Genomic DNA, 22,852 nt, shown 5'->3' with positions numbered 1-22,852 from the left:
TTTAATACAAAATATTTCAAAATACAATTTATGTTTTCAATAATAAACAAATATCCAAATAAGTATTTTAATATTAAATTAAATTATTTATATTTCAATCAGAGCTCTGTAACCAATAAGAGTGATACTGTAAGAAAACAAATGTTATATACTTATAAGTAGTTATAATTAATATTATGAATTTGTATTTATATAATAATGTATTTTTTAATAAATTAAGGCAATTTAAAAATTTATAGATTCTAAATTAAAACATAAATATTTCAATGATTTTAAAGTTTTTTGTTCAGAATAACAGTGTTTCGTTTTTGAATACTTGCAAATGGGTTGACTCGTGGACATCCACTTTCACGTTGTATAACTTCTACCACACTATAATTGGGAAGCCATGACTATGAAAAAAATATAAAATTAATAAATATTTAATGAAAAAGATATGAAAATTACTTTTTCTTTAAGAGCTGTAACTACAACATTTCTATTTGGTTCAGCGTCATAAGCTATTGATTCACATCCAAAATGTTCGCTATATTCATGAATCAATTTCCGTTTTTCATATTTCATTACTTCAAATGAATGACTTCGAGAATTTTGTTTAGACTAATAACATTGTAATTTACTAGTTAGTTTAAATTGTATAAAATTTAACTATGATACTTACTTGTTTGGCATTAGTGACTAATAAAGCAAGTTTTTCATGGACATAATTACAGAATGATGCATCTTTTTTTGCAAATTCTTTCATGAAATCTGAATATCGAGGAGTGACGTTAGGAGATAAATCTGGATTGCGGATTTGAAGTGCAAGGGCAATACGGCGATTTCTTTCTAATTTAGCACATTCTGTTGTACACTCCAAACTAAAAATTATTAATACAATTGAAATATTTATTCAAGTCAAAATCTTTTTTTAAATAAATTACATTTTATACGACTTTATGATTGGCGATGAGTTAACAATATTGTCTAGGAAGTTCATTGATTGTACTTTAACTTGAAGACGATATTCAACCACCTTGGGGTCAGAACATATCCTAGCTTCTGTCAAATTCCCACAAATACAACTAACACTCACCTTAAAAAATCATTATAAATTATGCTTATATATTTGTATTATTACATCAAATAAAGTTTTACCATTATTTTGCATGCTACTGGCGGACATGAACCATCATGACAAGGTTTAGAACATGGATGACTGCAATCCGTTTTAGGTAAATTACATGGTAACTGACATGGACCAGTGTTACATGGTGGTGGATGACATGGTTTGACACAAGTATGTCTTTTGCAGGGAAGTGGAATGCCACAAGGCATTCCACATGATACATTTTTTATATGACATGGTATAGCAAATCGCAGCTAAATAGTAAAAAAAATTGAAAAGTGGTATACATTGTAGAATAATGTATTGTAATTTATACCTCATGACCACCATAACATAACTTTTCAGTCAGAGCTATACAAGGAGGACATTCTTCCTCGTCATGACATATATGAGTAGCTGGATGATCACATTCATGTTCCCTTGAACAAGGTAATGTACATAATGGCGGACGAGTACCACACCTGATGGGAGGAGAAATGAAACTATTGCCACAACGACAATATAACTCTTCAAAACCTATTAAAATAAACCAATGACTATTAAATTAATAAAAGATTATAAAACAAGAAGATTCAAATATTTATATAGCAAAATACAAAAAAAATTATTAATGAATGAAATTTAATTTATAAATCTACCTTGCATTTATAATACAATGACTCTAATGTTTAGTGTAAAATTATTGTTGAGAGGACAAAAAATGGAAAAAAAACCCTAAAAATGTATGGTGAAATATAAATATATGTTTGGAACTTGATATAAATTATTTTTTTAAGACAATTGTATTGAAATAACACAACCTATCACAGAACTAACAGAAAAAACACATTTTTAAAGGCCCTTACACACTAGGCGAATAGTTCACGCGCGGATGCGATTTGAAATCGCTGCAAATGTTTGCCCAAAATTAAGCATGTGCAATCGATCGTGGATGATTGTGGATTTTATCCGTTCGCTTTACTAGGGTGAATGGTCTATTACAAACTGTTTAATTTTAAGCGAATGTTCACAGCGATTTAAAATCGTGTCCGCGCGTGAACTATTCGCCTAGTGTAAGGGCCTTAATAGTCTGAGCCCTGAGGTGAACAATGTAAATTAGTACTATATAGCATAATTTTGTTATAAGATTTCAGAAATTTAGATTACGTCAAAATGTTACTTAATATGTAACTATTAGGATAACTGATATGTAAAAAAAAAAATACCAAAACCAATATTTTCACATGATAAATAATAAGATCAGATGGTTATACACTTTTATATTATATATATATGTGCACATCCTGCACTAATAATGATTATACCTTATACTTTATATCTTGACAACTGCAATTAAATGAAAAATTGTAATTTCTATGAATAAATTTGATAAATGATTTTTTTTTCAAACAATATAAACTGACAGTTGAAATATTAAATTATATAAATAAGTTAGCTTATAATAAAAATACATTTAGCACTACTAATAATTATAGATTATATATTTACACCTACTTGCTTCAAAGCATATTGCACAGCTGCCAGTATGGCAGACACGATCACAACGATGTTTACGGCAATTTAATAGTCCATTACAAGTTCTAGTACATATATGTTCTTGTGCATTACAACATACTGTCATACATCTATGTTTACCACAAGACATCATCTAAAACTCACAAAATATAATTTTATAAATAATAGAAAATAACTATCTAATAATTGATCATTAGCATGCACACTTTGTGTGTGAGTCTAGGCTATAAACATAATTTTTATATTTCTAAATTAGTAGTTTGCATTATGTATATTAAGATCAGATTAAAATTACTGCCAACTGTTAAAAGTAAAAAAATATTATAATAATTGCAGTATACAAAAATCGTAAAGCTATATAGAACTTAATATTTAATTACTAAGAAAAGCATTTGAATTGTAATAAAAACATTAATTTAATAAAGAAAATAACAAACAATGATAGTGAATTTTTGTTGTTCAAAATAATCTTTCTGAATAGACCTTTATAAAAAAAATGATTTTACCTTGTTACATTTTTTTTTGCAAGTCAATTCACTAGTCACAGAATTACATTTTATTTCCTTGGATCTACTACCACATTTACATACATATTTGGTTTTCCGTTCACAGCGAACACATGGGCCTTCGTGACACTTTTGTTCACAAAGATGTGGATTTTCTACATAAATAAATACAATAAATTAGCTAATAAAATAGCAATATATGTCCATATAGTAACATACCTGGGGGACCACATTCTAGAGGTTTTCCACATGGTTGGTCACACGTGGGTACTGGTTGTGTGCATAATGTACGGTTGCCAAGTTCATCTTCAGTCAATGACCGTTTTCCACAAGGACATCTATTAACAGATAAAGCTATACATGGGTCACATTGACCTACATGACACACTTTCTGGCATAAGTGATTTTCGCAAGACAATTTTTTTTCACACAGATTTCCACAGCTGTAATACATCACCATGGCATTCTCTTGAGTGCATGGTACTTGTCGCTCTGATTTCCCACAATAACATACTGAAAAATAAACCCTTTAATTGTAATAGATATTAAAAAAGCGGGCAAGTGGGTACCACTCTGCTGTACATTAGGAGGTGGGGTGAACCTCGGACTAGGATAGATTAAACTTGAATGCAATGATAGGTGTCATTGTATACGAAAAACGATTCTGAACAGAGATGATTTGTCAGTCTAGGATAACAGCGCTAGTAATGCTAAAAGGAAAATATCCCCCAAACTCTGCCTGTAGTAAAACATTCATAGATATTCTCTAATATCTATGAAAACATTTCGTAACCACAATAATCATTTCGTATAATACATATAGGTATATACGTTTTATTATTTTACTGTAGGATTATTATATATATATTATAACCTGTGGTACAATCAATGTGAAAATTTAAAATTTTTAAATTTCCTTGGTTAATGTTTTAATCTTTAATCGCTTGTAATTGTACAAATTACAAATGTAATTCTTTTATAATTATTGTAAGCTAAATTTATGGAAAATCTTGTATTAAATGTTCAACTCTTAGCTACTTATACAAAAATTTTTATGAATTATACATACAAAATAGTTAGCAAATATTCATGGTTTTGACGAATTTTTGTCAATATTTGAACTTCAAATGCTAATAAACAAAAATTGTGCCTATGTATTCTTAAAACTTTTTAATCACTATAAGAATAACTTATGAGGACCTTTGTATTAAATTTTTAAGTATTTTGATTGGACCAAAAAATTTTTATCAACACTTCGAAAAAAAATGTTCAGAAAAATTGAAAATTTCAGTTGACTATAAATAACTTAAAAAAAGTCAAAATATTTTGAAAATTAAACTGTATATAGATAACACTAACATAAACATTTGGTGAAAATTTCAAGTATTTACAGTGATTAGTTTTTGAATTACAACCATATAAAAAAATCGATTTGGTCGAAAACTGGTTTTGCGTAAAAATTCCTGTTTTTCCGTTTTTTTTGAAAACTGTTGGAAAATGTTAATTTCCACAAATTAATTTGTCAATTTAACCAGATTGGAAACACAAAACATTAAAAGTATATTTCTAGGAGTAAAAATATATTTTTAAATGATAACTTTTCTATTGTAAGACATTAGTTATTTGTTAATATATATCAGTATAAATTGAAAAATAAAGGAATTTGTTTTTGCGTAATAGTAAAAGAGTTCAAGACTTTTTACTTATATATATTTTTTTTTTTTGTAATGATTATAGAATATTCTAGGATAAGATAAAAAAATATTAGATACATTTATTGTATATAAAATGTTAAGATTAAATACAATTTTAACACAATACTGAATGGGGATACTATTAAGCTGATAATGAAAAAGGCAAAACACTGGACCAAAATTAACGGCTGTAATACGATTGCGCCCTCCCTACCTTTTTACATGTAAAAAACGCAACACGATTGCGCCCCACAAATAAGCACGATTACGCCCGTTTTACCATTTTACCCACAAAAAATGCAACACGATTGCGCTCCGTGAAATATAGGTATACATTATTTAAAAATACAATCAAAATGATAAACTCAAAGTTTAAGTTAAAAGTTCGAGTTAATCAAATTCGACTGTTTTATTGAGTATTTTTACAAGTAAAAATTTATAAATTTATTTATTTTTACATGTAGGTACCTAAATGTATTACTATTTAATAGTGTATACTAGTGTATCAATAAGAAACAATTTTTATCAAAGCCAATAATTTAATTTTGTTGTCAATTCTAAGCCTGTAAAATTAGGAAAGACTATATAATATTATATAGACGAAAAATTAAAGTAGGTATCGTAGTAACGTATAAAACGTTTTATAAGCGCATATTAACCCTGGTTTATATTATTAACTTATCATTATTACTTACTTATCTTTGCTATAATTATTTTAGTTGAATGTTCCAGTACTGCTCAACTATGAAAATTTGTTTCAATGATTCATTAAAATTTTAAAAATCTCATATTTTTGTATATTTGTATTTTATATTACATATTATTTTATTTGTTCAATGGCATATTTTGATATTTATTGGGCATATTTACATGCATTTTTTTTTTTTTTAATGTTTTCAAGGTCATAAACAATTTTTAACCTTTTAAAATTAGAAAAGATAATTGTAAAATTTATGATATGTATTAATACAGTCGAATTTGATTAACTCGATTTTTTAACTTAAACTTTGAGTTTATCATTTTGACTGTATTTTTAAATAGTGTATACCTATATTTCACGGAGCGCAATCGTGTTGCATTTTTTGTGGGTAAAATGGTAAAACGGGCGTAATCGTGCTTATTTGTTGGGCGCAATCGTGTTGCGTTTTTTACATGTAAAAAGGTAGGGAGGGTGCAATCGTGTTTCACTGAAATTAACCACCTTAAATGATTTTAGATGTCACAACAGGAAGATGATTATAAACCTGATAGAGATGAGGCACGACAATATCATCAAATCTCTGTTTAGAGTTGAAGAAACTTGATGGCCTACCCCTAAACATAGCTACCTAACCTACATATCTTTTGCCAAGTAGTCGCCACTTGTCAACCATTAGGACTATAGGTCTTTTAATCCCAAACATAGACAAATCTTTTATACTTTTGTGTAGCCAATATAAAGCGGATGAGTCTGAATAAACAGAATATGTTGAGGACATATCAGCTAAATTGAATCCATACCAAATAACGAGATCAATTTCATAGTCAGTTGCCAAGAAATCAATGCCCAAAGGTCATAGACATAATTGTACTCATTGTTGGACAAAAGAATTTGAAAAAATATTACAAGAACTAATAAGGGGTGGAGAAAAAATCAGTTAAAATAAACTTGCTGTCCTCCTTGACGAGGAACAGAGGAAAAGATGAATAGTATTTATGGATGAAACAGACTTTGCTTAGTCGAGTAGAGAAAGTGGGTCACTTTTGTGGAAGTTGGGTGTACCATTATAGCTTAAACCTCATGGAAAGATTGCAAAGTATTACTAAACTTTTGACATGTATGTCTTATGGCTGGGGATCATTCTGTTAAACACCGAGAATGTTACCAATTTACCATGGCGTCATTGGTGCGTGTGTGTGTGCGTCGACTGAAGGGATCGTGGGGACCGGTTTCTGGAAATTAGCGATTATACGAACGTTATCGGAATCGCGGTGACTTGTGATCTATTAATAACATTAGATATAGCCCGTTGTATAATGAATGTATTGACGATAAAAATAACTATTTTCAACTATTTATTTTTTTATTAACTATTTTATCGACACATCGAGATTCGAGAAGCTTGAAACTCGTGACTCGTGAGTACATTTCATATTTCAGTAAACACCGTCCTTTATTATCCATCACTAAAAGTATTGTAAATGACGATTCTGTAGTTTAAAAAATTAAAAATTTTGAAAAATGTATTCTTAATAAATAATTGCTGTCTTTGAAACTTGTTTATTTTTTACACGGGTTAAAAAAGTTACATACAGTTTAATTCTCATCTCCTCGTATCTAATACCAAATTGACATCGACATTATTATGTCAACTATATTTTCAGTAGAAACAAGACATATACATGTAAAAATGTATCTGTATGTAGTGTAGATACACTCGTTTTTTTTTTCAAGCATACTTCATAAAGCATCAAATATAAAATATAAAAATCTGAAATTGAGGACTTTAATGTAGAAGAAGTGAAAGTCGCTCTAAAACTCATAAAAAATGGTAAAATCGTTGATGTTGATGGTGTTTATACGAAATTTATCAAACATCTAAATATTTTTAAACTTAAAAAAATAATTAATTATTATTAAACATAAATTAAAATTTAATTATCAAACATCAAAAAAAAAATTAACCCTTTGATAAAAAAAATTTTGAATATGAACTCGAACAAATTCAGTTGATCAGTAAATTTTCCTAACACTAGTTAAGGTACAGCTGTTGAGTTACTAAACTAGATACAAAACTCAATAATGTATCAAGTATGAAATAAAATTTAACGCCAAACTCACACATGCGGTCTTTTCTTAAAAAAACTAAACAACAAATTTACTTTCAACAGTTTCAACTGAACTGGTTTGGTATTTTCAGATTTAAAATTAGTGATATAATCTATTATCAAACTTAAAGATAAAAATATTATTCTGGATTCCTTGTTGGAATGTCCTTAACAATGCCCTTTAACAAATGTTACAACTATTAAAAATATAACAATTATAAAATTCAAGTATTATTGAAAGCTTATCTAAGATCCAAGTTTGGTAATAATCAATAGCTCAACCAATGTTTATGTTAAAATTAAAAATTTGATATGTATTAAATTCGTAGATAACACTAAAGGATTGTCTAATGAAGTATTTTTATAATGGCTTTTTCTAATGCGAGTTCTTAGAATTAAATAAATACATTTTCACTCATCTAACTAAAATTAGTTAATAATTGAAAATTCAAGAATAAACAATTAATAATAACATCTTTGGATTTTTCATTGATGAAAGATAGTTACAATAACATAAATTAACTATTGTATTAGTCAGTCTAAAAGTAAAGCTTACATAAAATATTAATAAACAATATCAGTTATGTGATTTAAAACATTTATTTATTCTACTTTAATAATCATATGAAACTAGAATAATAAAAACAAATAATTTGATGTCAAAATTACCAATTTTATTTCAAATAAATTATATTTTTTCCATTATTAAAATAATAACTAAAGAAAACCATAACTTACTTATTAAGCATATGTAACAGTTTAAATATAAACAACATTTAATGAGTGTTGAAAGATAAATAAGTATTATTAAATTTACTGCTTAATTCTTAGACATTTATATTTTTAATTATAAAATATATTTATCATACTAATAAGTTATAATAAATAATTCTTTTAAAATAAAAATAAGTATAATGAATATAAATTGGCACTTTGAATACAATGCATGTTTTGTTTTATATTATTTTAAAAGTTATATTTCATTTTAAAATGATAGAAAAAAAATTTATATACATTTGTTTTCTTAAAAAGAGGAACTGGAACTAGAATGTGATCTGGAACTAGAATGTGATCTGGAACTAGCACTAGTGGTACTACTGGAAGCATTATTTGAAAATCTGGAATTGCTTTCTCTACTATCAGTAGAATATTCAGAATCACTAGAAGGGTTAAAACCTAGTTCACTTTCAATAGATTCAGTACTCATGTCCCATGAATGATCAGTTGAATCACTACGCATCGGTGAAGAAACTACCCTTTCTTCAACTTCTTCACTAGAACCACTTGTTGAACTATGATTATCATTATTTGAGTCACAATCTTCATAATCATTATCATCATCATCATCATTATCATCATCATCATCATCATCATCATCATCATCATCACCATCACCATCATCGTCATCTTCTACTTCATAATCACTATTTTCTTCACTGTCATCAGAGTAATTCTCAAAAAATGAATCGCCACGAGGGTAAACAGAACGTGGGAAATGTAACATCGAAGGAAATAATGAACGACTATTCATTCCATAATCTATACCATATACAATTCGTTCCACATTATTTTCATCAATTAAATCATCAACAGAACCATCTTCTTCTTGATAAAAATGACCAATACCAGCAACAATATTATTAATATGAGAAGCAGAATAATATGAATTAGGAACATTCCTGCGTTCAAATAATTCTTCTGGATTCAACCCTAGCATTCTTAATTCTTCCTCTGTTACTATTGATTCAGGCGGTAATCGATTAACCTCTAAAATTGCATTAGCAAATCTTTCATTCGACATAGCGAAAGTTTCTTCTGGAGGATTAAAATCTAAAACAAATAATAGTAAATAATTATATAATGAATACAATTGAAAATATTTAGGCGTTCTTTACATAATGTTTTTACATTTTATAACAAAAACTATGAAATAAAAGGCATTTCTTTATAATTTAAAAGCAGAGGTTTATTTTTGTAAAATTCAAGACAATTTACTTATTTTTTGTGATACGTATTAATATTGTGTGATTAAGAGTTATTATAGAGTAAAATTATTTATTATGCAATGTGTAGAGAATATAAACCACGCTTGAGCAGTTTTTTTAAATATTTTAATTTTAAAAAGATTGACATGAAATTAAAAATATAAATTATTTAAGTACTTATAACTAATTTCAAGATAAAATTATAGAAGAATATGATAATAAATTTTTTTATATAAGTACAATTTACGTTACTCTCTAACATTCGACAAGAAGTGAATTTATTCAAATATTAACTATAAATAAATTGTAGTAAGTACAATATATAAATTTGCTATGGTTTATTACAGAGACAACACATGCTGGTACAATGACATTTTAAATTTGTAACATGGAATAATAATTAGATTTAATGATTATAAACCGTTTTTTAAGACATAATTTATATAATTAAGAAAAATTTAAGCCCATGGACAAAACATATTGAAATAAAGACAGTAACTCACAATTGCTAATTTTTGAATCGGAAATTATAGGTAGATATAGAAATGTTACAATTAAAAATTTTAACAAAATAAAAAAATTTTCTTTATAAATCTAAAATAATTATTATTTTGTTAGAATTCAAAACATAAAATATTTAACTTTTAATATATTGATCTATTTAATATTTAAAAAATTAAATAATAGTTAAAAATTTAAAACAACATTTTAAAAGAACTTTATAATAGTTTATTCTGTCTTACTAACATTTAACACATTAAAGTTAACACAGGAAAGAGCTGTACTCAAATTTGCTATGTTATTCATCTATTACTAGTGTTGTTCGAGTACTCGACTTTGGGAAAAATTTTCGAGTCGAGTACTTGAACTCGACTCGACTCGACTAAAAAAATTTTGTATTCGTAAATACGAGTACTCGACTTGAACCAAATACTCGAATTGAATCGAGTACTTGTTTCAGTGTTTCACTATATAGTATATTATGTAAAAATAATTATTAAATGTTGAAACTATAAATAACTGAGAGAACCCAAATACGAGTATTCGCGATAAGAATTCTAGGATGGTTGATGGTTTAAACTTTAAATTATTAACAATATTATAGTAACTATAGTAACCTAAATATCAATTGCTGCATGTATGAAAGATCGCTGAGAACGGATATACCGACTTGGGTGATTTTTTTTTTAATATTCTGGAATTGTCTAATACTCGACTCTTTTTTCGAGTACTCGACATTTTTCGAGTACTCGAATTTTGAACTCGACTCGACTCGATGTAATTGAAACTCGATTCGACTCGACTTGACTTCAAAAAACCAATACTCGCCCAACACTATCTATTACTAAGACAGAGATAACACAATCATGCATGATGAACTTCTTAAATAAAAAATTATGATATATTGACTAAAATGGATATTATAAAATTCAATTGAGTTTTTTAAAGACATTTTAACGTATTGTAGTTAAAAGAATTCAACTTTTATTTTCCAAATTAAGTAGAGTATAGTAAATTTATCTCTTATGGAAAATGTTATATATACAATTTTCTATATCAATATCTGTTATTTTTATGAAAACAAAATTCTTAGCACAAATCTTTCAACAATTTTGTATCAATTATAGAGAATATTAAATCTTAGCGTAACTTAGTAAAAAACGCCTAAAGTGTTAATTTAAAATTTACATTAATTTCTATCATTACTTACCATTAACATGGTAACACATGTTGACTCTCAGCAAATTTAGATGTTCAAAAGTTAAATTAAATATGTAAAGAGTAAGATCTAAGCTTAAAGATATTTAATTAAATAATAATAACGATTTAAATTTTTGGTAATAAAATTAAATGTAAGAAAACACAAAATATTATGTCTTAATCAATTTTAATTAATAACAAAACCATTATATTTTCTTTTTAAGTATAGACTGTAAAATAGGTATATCAGAAAAAACTGAAATACTAGCTTGATAATCCTCTGAAGTAGTCAATTTAATTAACTAAAATACAAAACTTAGATATATCTAATAATAATGATTAAGAGTTATAATAACAATAATAATTGATTAACAGCCATCTAGTAGAGTAGAAAATATATAAAGCCTTTGATTAATCAAAATTTGAGGCATCTTTTTATGCATTTTAAAATGTAATTAATAAAACAGTAAAAAATTAAATAATTATGTACATATACAAATAATAAGTAAAAGATTAGTATCAGAATAATACAATATCACAATAATTTGAAGTAAGGTTTCAATAACAATAAGTTAAGTTGTTAAAGTTTATATTTTAGTTTTTGGACAAAAACTTTTAAAAATATCATTTTAGATTTTAATATTAATAATAAAAATTCAATATAGTAGCTATAATTACTAACTAGTATTATTATGAACTCTAATATATTATTAACCACTAAATTAATATTATAGGATTGCTCCTTTATTTTATAAAATTGCTATGAATTCGAACCAAAGTTTTAAAAGAAAATCAAATCGAATCCATGCATTATAAAAATTAAACTTAATATATGAAAATAAACAGGACTATTATTGTCTACTACACAAAAATTATAATAGATATTTTTTGTCTAATAACAAGTTTTTTTGTATTTACTATTTGAGTAATTTTGTGTAAACTGTTTATTTCTTTAATTCTAAGTTGGCAAATCATGTTTCATTATTTTTTAATATAAAACTAATACTTACACTAACAACCTAAGAGCTTGTATAAATATAATTTATAGATCTGGGTTAAAACCTCTGCGATAAGAGAAAAAAGATTTTTTTTTTTTATATCTTATGAAAAACAATAATTTGTACTCAAAACTTTATTTTTTTCAAAAATAAATTTAATTTGTTAAAAAAAAAAATGCAACACTTACTTTGAGGACAGCCTTTAGTACATGGTTCACAACTGCCAACATGGCACATTTTTTCACATTTATGGGAAAAGCAGTTTAATGTTTTGAAACAAATATTGTTGCATATAATCTGGGTTGACTGTCCACATTGAGCATAAACTCGTTTTTTTCCACATGCACATGATCTGAACATAGTTTAATTTTGTTAAAATTAAAATTAAATTAAATTTGATTAAATAATAACCTTAAGACTTGTACAACACATTGTGGACAAGGACCAGGATGACAAAGTAGTGTACACTTATGATGACAATCGTCATAGTTTAGATTAGAATTTTTTCTTTGCAATCCACAAACTTGACCACATGAATGAGGAGTATCCACATTATTATGATATGGATTTGGTAAAGTTCCACAAAAACAAATATATTTTGGTTTTCCAGTCATTTCACTTTGACATGCTGGACATCTCCAAACAGCATCTACAAAAATTATTTTTATACTTTAGTAAATAAAATAAAAAAATAAATATGGCAATAATTTAGTGTTAAGATGCATTATTGATATATTAGAAAAAAATATTAACTATACAAGTAATTTAATTTCTTGTCTTTATTATCTACCTAAAATTCACCTGCCATGTGGTCTTCTACATTTTTAGGTAATATGTAATTTATTATTTTAGAAAATCTGGCAGACCAAATAAATAGTAAAATCGCATAGCTAAACATTTAAATTACAAATTATGTATGTAAATATATTTATTATTGAAATTGTTATAATTTTTACTTAGATGCGAGATAATGCTATTTTATCATCAAGTTTAAAAAGTTGTTTTTGATGGCAATAATAATTTTTTAATCATAGTAATAAAAAAATTCCCATAAGTAAAATTTAGGCCTAACATTTTTTCACAGATCTACAATACAAGAATTCTGGGAAATGAATAATTCTGCTAAATAGTATAGGTTTTATAGAACAATTTTTAACATTTAAAAGCTTCTAAAAATTTAATCCATAAAAATATTAAATAATTAACATTACTTACTACGATGAGATTTAAGGAACCAAACTAATACGCATTTTAAATGCATAATTTGGTAACAATTACGACAGTTCCAAATTTGTTCTACATTTTTAGCTCGCTCATAACATATCACACAATCTACTTTGCATTCATTTAAAAGACTGATAAGTAAATCTCTTTGACTTTTATGTTGTAATGCATCTGGTATAGTTGAAATTGAACTAGAAGCTTCACAATTAGAGTTACTATTATTCCTAAAACATGAAAATTATTATTTAATGGTCAAATATTTAATAAAACATTTTTATATAAATGAATACCCACCCACTACTATTTGATGCACTGGAACTTGCACTAAATGTCATTGATCTAATGATCACATTTTCTCTTTGAATAGCATTATTATCATTATCTGCTATAAAACAAACATCAACAAATTAATAACATTTTGAAAAATAAAAACAATAAAGAAAAATTAATATTGATGCTATAATTTATTTAAGAAGACAATAGAAATAAACTTAAATTTAATAGACTAAACCAGTACACATGAGGGGAGAGAACATGAACTTTAAATATAGGTAGAATGACTAAAAAACATTCTGAGGTATTGTTAATGAACAACTTCTTCTACAAATTACTTATGTGCTAATAATGATAAACATTTTTTGTAAACCATTACTTATTGTTTTAAATAACAGATTGTAAATATATTTTAATAAAAAAAGGTAGAATGAAGCATGTAATTAGGTATAAGCACATATATATTATACATATTATGATTACTAATAATTATTATATATTATATTATAGGCTAGGATAAAGGTGGTAGGTTGATATGATTTATAAATATAAAATATTTAACAATTGGGTATATTTATTTGCTTATTACTTTAAGACTTGTGCATGGTTTTTAATCATAACACACACGGGTAGTTAATCACAACTAAAAATACTAATGAAAATGTTTAAATTATTAATTATGATAGATATCATATTTACTTAGAGGAATAAATTCTGGAGCGTTTGGCGATAAATTGGAAGTAACCCTGATTGTACTATCAATTCGACGACTGTTTCTTTTACGACTGCTAGTTCTCGGCATTGTCAATCACTTTGTTGAAATTAATTAACTAAAACAAAAATAAAAAATCATTTTCAAGTTCTTACGATTTTGTACAAAATTTTAATACAAGCACATGACAGGAATTGATAAATAATATATTAATTTTTCATCGCAACTTATTTTAAGTATTATCAAGTATAATAAATTCATGATAAATCAAAAAAAATGTTGTATTCATAAGACTTAAGTAGCGTAATTTATTTTGAAATATTTCACCAAAAGGACATCACACTATACTTTTACAAATGTACAACATATCAAATATAAGTTAGGTAGTTTCAATTTTATGTAATGTTTAATAATAGAGTGCATTGACCTATTACATAATTTAAAGGATAAAATATTATCTGTCACGAATTAAGATAATATATACTTTAATTTGTATTCGTCAATGGTCAGCATAGAAAAAACAGACCAGTCAAAATGGCGAGAATTAAAAAAATAAATAATTTCATGCGTAGAGTTGACATGGTCACCGTATGATCACCAATCACCATTATCCACGAGAATATCCGGTGTAAATAACGCTGATGTTCCATTCAGCAGCTTTTTTATCACTCACCGGAAAAAAATGCCAATTGTGTCACGAGATCTGCTATGCTGAACGACACCGTCATCGATGTACTGGAAAAATGATTAACAGCGAGCACGAAAGAAAAACAAGCGAACGACGGTGGTGGTTGAACCGACTTTGCGACGAGTCGGACAGACGTCGTTTACGAGAGAAAAAAGTAAAACGCGAACTTTGCCCTCATCCGACAAGCAGTGTAGCGGTGGCGAGAAGTTCTGAAAATCTGAAGTGGCGATCGCGGCGGACGACGGTGTCGGCGTCAACCAAGCAGCGAGCGCACGCGCATCACACAACAATAACACTAATCGGCAATCGCCGCGCACAGCAAATAATGGCAATTGGCAGCTGCTGGATGGAAGAATGCCGAATACCGACGGGCAATTGGCTGAGTACTGACGGTGCGTATCAGTGTGTCACTACGCCCCTTACTACCGAAATAACTGGTTTGACCTGTGTTCACGGAAGTGGACGCACTGATTGACCTTGCGCCTGTGAAAACCGAGCTATATAGACATATAGTGCATTACCGTATTTTCGGCAAACCAATCTTACATGTTCTGAAGACTGAAACGATGTAGCCGCGTAGGATGAGTTGTAAAGTTTTTCCATGATTGTCGGTCGCTATGGTAGTTGTGGTAGTTGTCGGTCCGTGTGTTTACTGTTTTCGAAAACACATGTTTTGAATCAGCGCCGCTAACAACGACGCCACGGAAAGACCATATTCTTGAGGTCCACCAGATCAAACGATCGTATCTTTTCTTCCATGACCCGTGCGGCCTTCGTGTGAGAGAGTCGAGTATTTATTATTTAATGTGTATGTATGCGACGGAGTTTTAAGTTCGATTTTTTTTTTCATTTCGTCATTTTGACGCTATTCTATCCACAACTACTACCACTAATACTACTACAACTAACTACTACTACAACTACAGGCGCTACACAGGTAACGAATACACTATACACTTTACAGTACACTACTACACTACGAATGTCGTCCTGTACAGTCCGTCATGATAAAATAAATTAAAGTCGCTTAACAAACGTCGCTTGGTCAGTACTCGGTATATTATTATCTGTTTTGTCGCGTTCTTTGCGCTGTTCCATCTCGTAAAAAATATCCTTCAGATCAAACATTTGAAGTGAAGCAAGTTCTAAATTCGTTTAAGTTGGCATTGCATTCAAAATAATTACAATTAATAACAACTAGGACGACGTTTAATTTCAAGTCGGTCTATTGCTGTTTTTGTGATTCCCGCGCTATGACGAATACGTGTTGTTGAAATAGCATACGATTTTTTTGGTACACTGCCTGTGCCACCGAGCAGCTGTCGACCGAACACTCACTAACTAAAATATGGGTCGCAAAAAGAAGAAGCAGTCCAAGCCATGGTGCTGGTATCCTTTTTATTGATATTACTATGATGGTTTTTGTTTTTATTCTATAGAATTAAATATTTATGAATATCCATCTACTCTTAATCAAAACCACCCATTTTGTATTTTAATGTAGCTACATGCATTTTTATCTGTTTATATACCATGTATGTGTTGTAATTATTATTGATTTCTCTTGTAGTTTACAACACATTTGTATGGGTTCTCTCGCGATTGATTGTAGTGTCTAAAATGACTCATACTAAATGTTAAGGAATAATTTAATTAAATAGATTTGATAGCCATGACATGTGTCTATTGCCAAAAATGTTTTTGCTAATTTACCATTACCTTGGAAAATAATGAAATGTATGTGTTACCATTTTGCCAAATATAATTAAATTTGTGCAAGTAATAATTAGAAATATACTATTAAACTAGCATCATTTTAACATGAAAGATTAATATTATATCACTTTGACTTGATTACTATCATCTTAATAAGTTTTATTTATTATTTTTATAATTTTTTATATCAACTTAAGTTAATTGTTTACATCAACAAAAATATGAAATGTTAAAATTGAATCATTGGTATTTTTTCATTCTCAAATTATAAAGCTATTGAATAATGTGAATTTATTCTAGTTTTAAAATAATTTTGCTTAAATAATAAGAGAACAATTTTCGATAATAGTCTTAAGTTTAATGTCTTAGGATAAATTATGATCAAAATTAATGTAGAAATATTACAGTTATATATATTTATTAATTAGTGTATCTGCATTATTTACATTTGTCCTAAATAATTCTATTGCAAAACTTACCTGATAACTTACAATGGTAATAGAACATATCCCCAAAAGCCTACTGCTATCGAAAAGTTAATCAGAATAAATATTTAAGAGATCTTTATACTAATTTAGAAAAGTTTTTATGTATTCTAGAGTTACTGTTATAAGTATAGGGTGTTTCATTAAGAACGCCGGATTTAATTTTGTTATTACTTTATTAATATTAAATATTAAGAACAAAAAAATTATATGAGCATGAAGTATACACACTCCGATTTATGTATGGCATATAATATCTAGCATATGTCCACCTCTGCTTCGCTGGCAAGCTTCAGTTCTGGCCACAAAATTGCCTATCACACGGTGACACATCCTGGTTTAGTTCACTAATAACACGACAAATTTCATCCTTAAGTTCTTCAATGGTTCACGGTTAATTTTCATAGACGTAAGCTTTAATGTAACCTCAAAGAAAGAAGTCCAATGAGGTTAAGTCACATAACCTGGGAGGTCATTATGGAACGCTAAATCCAGTGTTCTTAATGAAACACCCAACGCCGGATTTAAATTGCCCAGTAATTTTCAGGTCATGTGACTTAACCCCACTGAACTTCTTTCTTTGGGGTTACGTTAAAGCTCACGTCTTTGAAAATAAACCACGAACCGTTGAAGAACTTAAGGATGAAATTCGTCGTGTTATTAGTGAACTAAACCAGGATATGTGTCAGCGTGTGATAGGCAATTTTGTGGCTAGAATTGAAGCTTGACAGTGAAGCAGAGGTGGACATATGCTAGATATTATATTCCATACATAAATCGGAGTGTGTATACTTCATGCTCATATAATTTTTTTGGTTCTTAATATTTAATATTAATAAAGTAATAACAAAATTAAATCCGGCGTTCTTAATGAAACGCCCTATATAATATAGTTACCTAATCTTTAGTTGGTATTGATTTAATTTTTTTGTAGTTATGTCTTAAAAGTTAAAATTGTTTTTTTTACTTAAAATAAATAGAAAATAACTAAATTGTTAATTTTTAAATGTATTTAATCCTTAATTAAATAATAAGGTATTGTAATCGTGAATTTGATGATGAAAAAATTTTAATTCAGCATCAAAAAGCAAAACATTTTAAATGTCATATATGCCATAAAAAACTATATACTGGTCCTGGTTTATCAATTCATTGTATGCAGGTTAGTAAATGATTAATTCAACATTATTTTATAATTAAAGATAACTATTATACCTTTATAATATTTATTTAGTTATTTTATAATTCGACTTTTCTTCTAAAATAATCAATTATTTATTATAATTTAAATGTATATATTTTTGAAGTTTCTAATTTTTCAATTTATTAATAATTCATTAAATACTTAATTTTAGTTTGTTTTTTTTATACTTATCATAGTATAACAAAAAATTTTTTATTGTATCTTATAGGTGCACAAGGAGACAATAGACAAAGTGCCCAATGCACTTTCACATCGGTCTAATATTGAAATAGAAATTTATGGGATGGAAGGAATTCCAGAGGAAGATATGAAAGAACATGAGCGACAAAAGTCTGGTGGCAAAGGTTAATATAATATAACATTTTACATCGTTATAACTTATAAGTTATACTAGAGCTTGAATTTCAATGCATTTGCATCTTTTTTTTTAATGTCTTACATGATGCCTTCCAAGCTACAAACGTATTTCAAGTACTCCGTGTTCTAACCATATTTTTTTGCATTTTAGCGGATTTTATACTCTAAAGGACATTTTTGACGTATTTCTCATATTATGACTAAAAAAATTGACTTAATTGATACATAAGTACTATGCATAGTACAACGTAATATAAATTATTTTCATTTTTAACTTAACATCAGGTAATCTGGTTTTAAATTAGATGAAGCATTTTCAGTGGATAAAAATTTGTTGGCAGAAAACCGTCGATCATTTAAGTTTCAAAACATAAAAGAAGCTCTTATTGTACAGTGTAATACAAATGTAGTTTAATCATTTTTTAATTTTTATATTATACTTTTTTTTTTTTACATAGTAATTTGAATTTATATAATAAATAACGTATTTTTTGAAAGGACATTTTTTGGTATTTTTAAAAGCATTTATATCCCAAGCCCTAGTTATAACTATATATATATCTACAAATTAAATAAACAAGAATTAATATTTTTGTTGGTCGTATCTATTAATTTAATTTACTGTAAAAGATAATATAATTTTCTTAATAACAATTGAAAAAGAATAATTGTATCATATTTAAATGTATTCTAATTATAGGTACTCGATCAGATAGTGATGATGATGCTGGACCACCTATAAAGAAAAAACCTGAGTATTCAAACCCAGCTGGTCCTTCCATCATGCCACCTTATAATCCTATGATGAATCATATGCAAGCTATGGGCCCTCCTTATATGGGACCTGGGTAATTAAATAATCATTATTATTGGTATAGTCAAAAATAAACACTAGTATATGTATAACATTGATATTCTTAAATATAATTAAAAAATAAAATAAAACTATACAATAGTTAGCTGGTATATGATTATTATACCCTTTAAAATATTATAAATATTTTATTAACCCGTTACTGGTATCGCTATGTTTTGTATCAAAATAGGTGTCGTATTAGCGTTGTGCTAACATAATTATTTGTTGATGGTGTAGATTATTTAACAAACTTAGAATAGTAAAACAAGGGGATAAAAATATTTATCTAGTTATATTCTACAAATATTTGATTGCTAATTAAAATTGTCCATACAAATAATTTTTGATAGGAAAAAATATATATTATATTCATTATTTCCACTTTCTACATTATTTGGAATACAAAATCATCAAAATCATTTTATGTGTAATTCACTTTTAAATCAATACTGATTTAAATATTTTTATAATGACTTCACCAAAAAAAAAAAATTAATAACTATTTTGTTTATTGGAAAATTAATTGAAATTGAGGGATATATTCAAAATGTTATTTATGACTGTTCATAATATTTTAATTTATATTTTATTATATTTATTAGAATGCCAATGATGGGTCCTTCTGTTTCTGTTGGTCCTATGCCACCTGGTCAGCCAGTAGGAATGGCAAATAAGCCACTATTTCCTAGTGCTGCAGCAATTGTAAGTTTAATATATTTTTATATTTATTTTAATGTAATTGCATTTATATATATATATTTTAGGCTAGTAACTCTGATGGTCGTTCAAATAGTTCAATGCTATCTGGTGGTCCTGTTAGTGGCCTAAATAAGTCTGCATTTCCTGCTTACTCTGGGTAAAATATATATTATTTTTTGTCAGGGTAATAGATATTTCATAACTCTATAATAATTTAGTGAATCACTTAATTACTCTCAACATTTATAGTGTATATTTTAACTATTTTAAATAATTATTATTTTACTATTTTTTAAATCTCAGGAATGATAATGATTCAAAATCTAAATCACTTATTAGTTCTACTGGAACATCTAGTAAAATAATTCATCCATCAGAGGATATTTCTTTGGTAAGTTTAGTATCCTTATAAATTGATTATACTTTTATAACTTAAAATATTTTTAATGTAATTTCAGGAAGAACACAAAGCTCGTTTTCCTAAGTATGCTATTCATATGGAGAATCCATTATCAACAAACATTACTGAGCAACATCAACTTGGTGCACCACTAATGTCACCTCATGGTCAAGTGTCTCCTCACACTCAACAATTTCAACAACAGCAGCAGCAACAACATCAACAGCAACAACAACAGCAGCAGCAACAACAGCAGCAATTGCAACAGCAACAGCACCTACATCAACAGCAACAGCAGCAACAACAGCAACAGCAACAGCAGCACCATCACCATCACCAACATCAACAACACCAACAAGCAATTCAAAATGAGGTAAGGTAGAGAATATTTAAGCATATGGTTCCAGCTTCTAATTCTTAATAGAGGTTATCCACCTCTTAACGATTCAAGGTCCGTTAAATGTTCTGTTGACGACCGAAACTGCTTAAAATCATAAAGTAGATTTAAATTGAGTGGATTGACTTTGTAAGTACAATAAAATGTGAATATTAGGACAGGTTTTTTAGGTGAATTTAGGACTTTTATTTTTTTATTTTATCATTTGTTATATTATTGTTATGCAAATTTTCTTCAGTTGTGGTTAGATTGTAACAAAAAGTACTTAAGTTATAAGATACAAAGGTTTATCAGAGGTTGGGTGAATCAAAAGTGAGTAAATTTTCAGGTATTTTTGGTTAATTTGTATCTGCTCATGAATATATATTTTGCTTTATACTTGTATATTATTATTATTATTATTATTATTATTATTATTATTATTATTATATTATTATTACTATTATTATTATTATTATTATTATTAATTTATCATTATTTATAAAATTTAGGATAATTTTTCGTATCAATTAATGTGTTAATTTCAAACATTTAATAATAATTTATTTTGATAATTTTAGATGGAACGACAAGTAGCTGCTATGGCAGCAGTTATGCAACAACAACAACAACAGCAGCAGCAGCAGCAGCAACAGCAACAACAACGATTTGCTGCACCAGTTATATCAATGCCTAATATGATGCCCCAGCCTCCTACTGTTTTTATGGCTCAGCAAATGCCAACTCTTTTACGGCCTTCTCTAGGTGGTTTACCTCCTCATGCTATGAGCATGCTAAGACCTCAAATGCCTATACATCCAGGTATTTATTAAAAAAAAAATACAGTTATTAACACTTGTATTAATTTTTATGATTCTTTAATGAATTATATATATTAGGTTTAATGGTTAATCCACCAATGGTCAATCCTTATGCTCCCGGCGGACCAATGGGCTTCCCAGGCGCTCAAATGTTAGCACCGATGATGCATCCTCGCTTCAGATGATCAGGTTTGTTGGGGGGCGTATTATTCGTGTACAACAACACACCCCCGTCACTTTTGTAAGTTGTTAATTTTTTTTTTTTTTTCCAATTAAAAACAAATTGTTAAATTTATTGAAAAAAAGAGAAAAAATTAAACTTTATTTCCTAATTGAATTTAGGATTATTTGAGATAAAAGTTAGTGATTTTCTTTTTTCTTTTTATATGAATAATATTTTAAAACTTCTATCTATGAATTTAATTTATTTACAGAAGTTAGTTATTACCCCTATTCATTAAGCTAATTAAAATATAACAAATTTCTATTCATACAGTTTTGTTTACAGAAAAAGGAAAAATTTTGAATAATAACTGAAACGCAGTTTCAGTGAAAAATCAGTAAGTCCTTTTATATTTTAAATGTCCTTTACCCCTCGTTTTTCATTCTTTGGATTTTTTTTTTCTTGATTTATTTGTATATTCCCAAAAATAGTTTGTAACTAAATGTCACACGTACATTTTTTTGTAGAACGTGTGTGGTAGTATTTATTAGTGTGACGTGGAT

The 22,852-nt window shown here is 27.6% G+C and overlaps 2 protein-coding genes across 4 annotated transcripts; one reads left to right on the top strand and one right to left on the bottom strand.

The window, feature by feature from the left end:
- Nucleotides 1-208: 208 nt before the first annotated feature.
- Nucleotides 209-15,286, bottom strand: LOC112596393 (protein shuttle craft-like). Of its 3 annotated transcripts, XM_025342051.1 has the most exons (16): nucleotides 15,198-15,286; nucleotides 14,512-14,642; nucleotides 13,834-13,924; nucleotides 13,531-13,763; nucleotides 12,727-12,964; nucleotides 12,504-12,667; nucleotides 8,925-9,461; nucleotides 3,349-3,642; nucleotides 3,130-3,284; nucleotides 2,603-2,756; nucleotides 1,425-1,624; nucleotides 1,138-1,362; nucleotides 924-1,075; nucleotides 662-860; nucleotides 448-600; nucleotides 209-392 (listed from the first exon to the last, which is right to left on the bottom strand). In XM_025342051.1, the coding sequence occupies exons 2-16, from the start codon at nucleotides 14,612-14,614 to the stop codon at nucleotides 273-275; spliced, it is 3,018 nt and encodes a 1,005-aa protein (XP_025197836.1). In that variant the 5' UTR covers nucleotides 14,615-14,642; nucleotides 15,198-15,286; the 3' UTR covers nucleotides 209-272. The 3 variants fall into 3 exon arrangements, with proteins under 3 accessions (XP_025197836.1, XP_025197834.1, XP_025197835.1); XM_025342049.1 differs by lacking the exon at nucleotides 8,925-9,461; XM_025342050.1 differs by lacking the exon at nucleotides 8,925-9,461 and having other exon boundaries at nucleotides 13,834-13,921.
- A 748-nt stretch (nucleotides 15,287-16,034) lies between these two features.
- Nucleotides 16,035-22,315, top strand: LOC112596394 (BUB3-interacting and GLEBS motif-containing protein ZNF207). Its single transcript, XM_025342052.1, has 10 exons — nucleotides 16,035-16,601; nucleotides 18,449-18,575; nucleotides 18,826-18,961; nucleotides 19,675-19,822; nucleotides 20,433-20,532; nucleotides 20,595-20,686; nucleotides 20,833-20,920; nucleotides 20,988-21,302; nucleotides 21,887-22,127; nucleotides 22,205-22,315. The coding sequence occupies exons 1-10, from the start codon at nucleotides 16,561-16,563 to the stop codon at nucleotides 22,309-22,311; spliced, it is 1,395 nt and encodes a 464-aa protein (XP_025197837.1). The 5' UTR covers nucleotides 16,035-16,560; the 3' UTR covers nucleotides 22,312-22,315.
- Nucleotides 22,316-22,852: the final 537 nt, after the last annotated feature.

The sequence above is a fragment of the Melanaphis sacchari genome, unplaced genomic scaffold (assembly GCF_002803265.2).
Source record: "Melanaphis sacchari strain LSU unplaced genomic scaffold, SCAv2.0 Contig31_pilon_pilon, whole genome shotgun sequence".
NCBI classification, from domain to species: Eukaryota; Metazoa; Arthropoda; class Insecta; order Hemiptera; family Aphididae; genus Melanaphis; species Melanaphis sacchari.
Note: the sequence above shows the minus strand (reverse complement) of the source record. Positions and strands in the feature narration are given on the sequence as shown.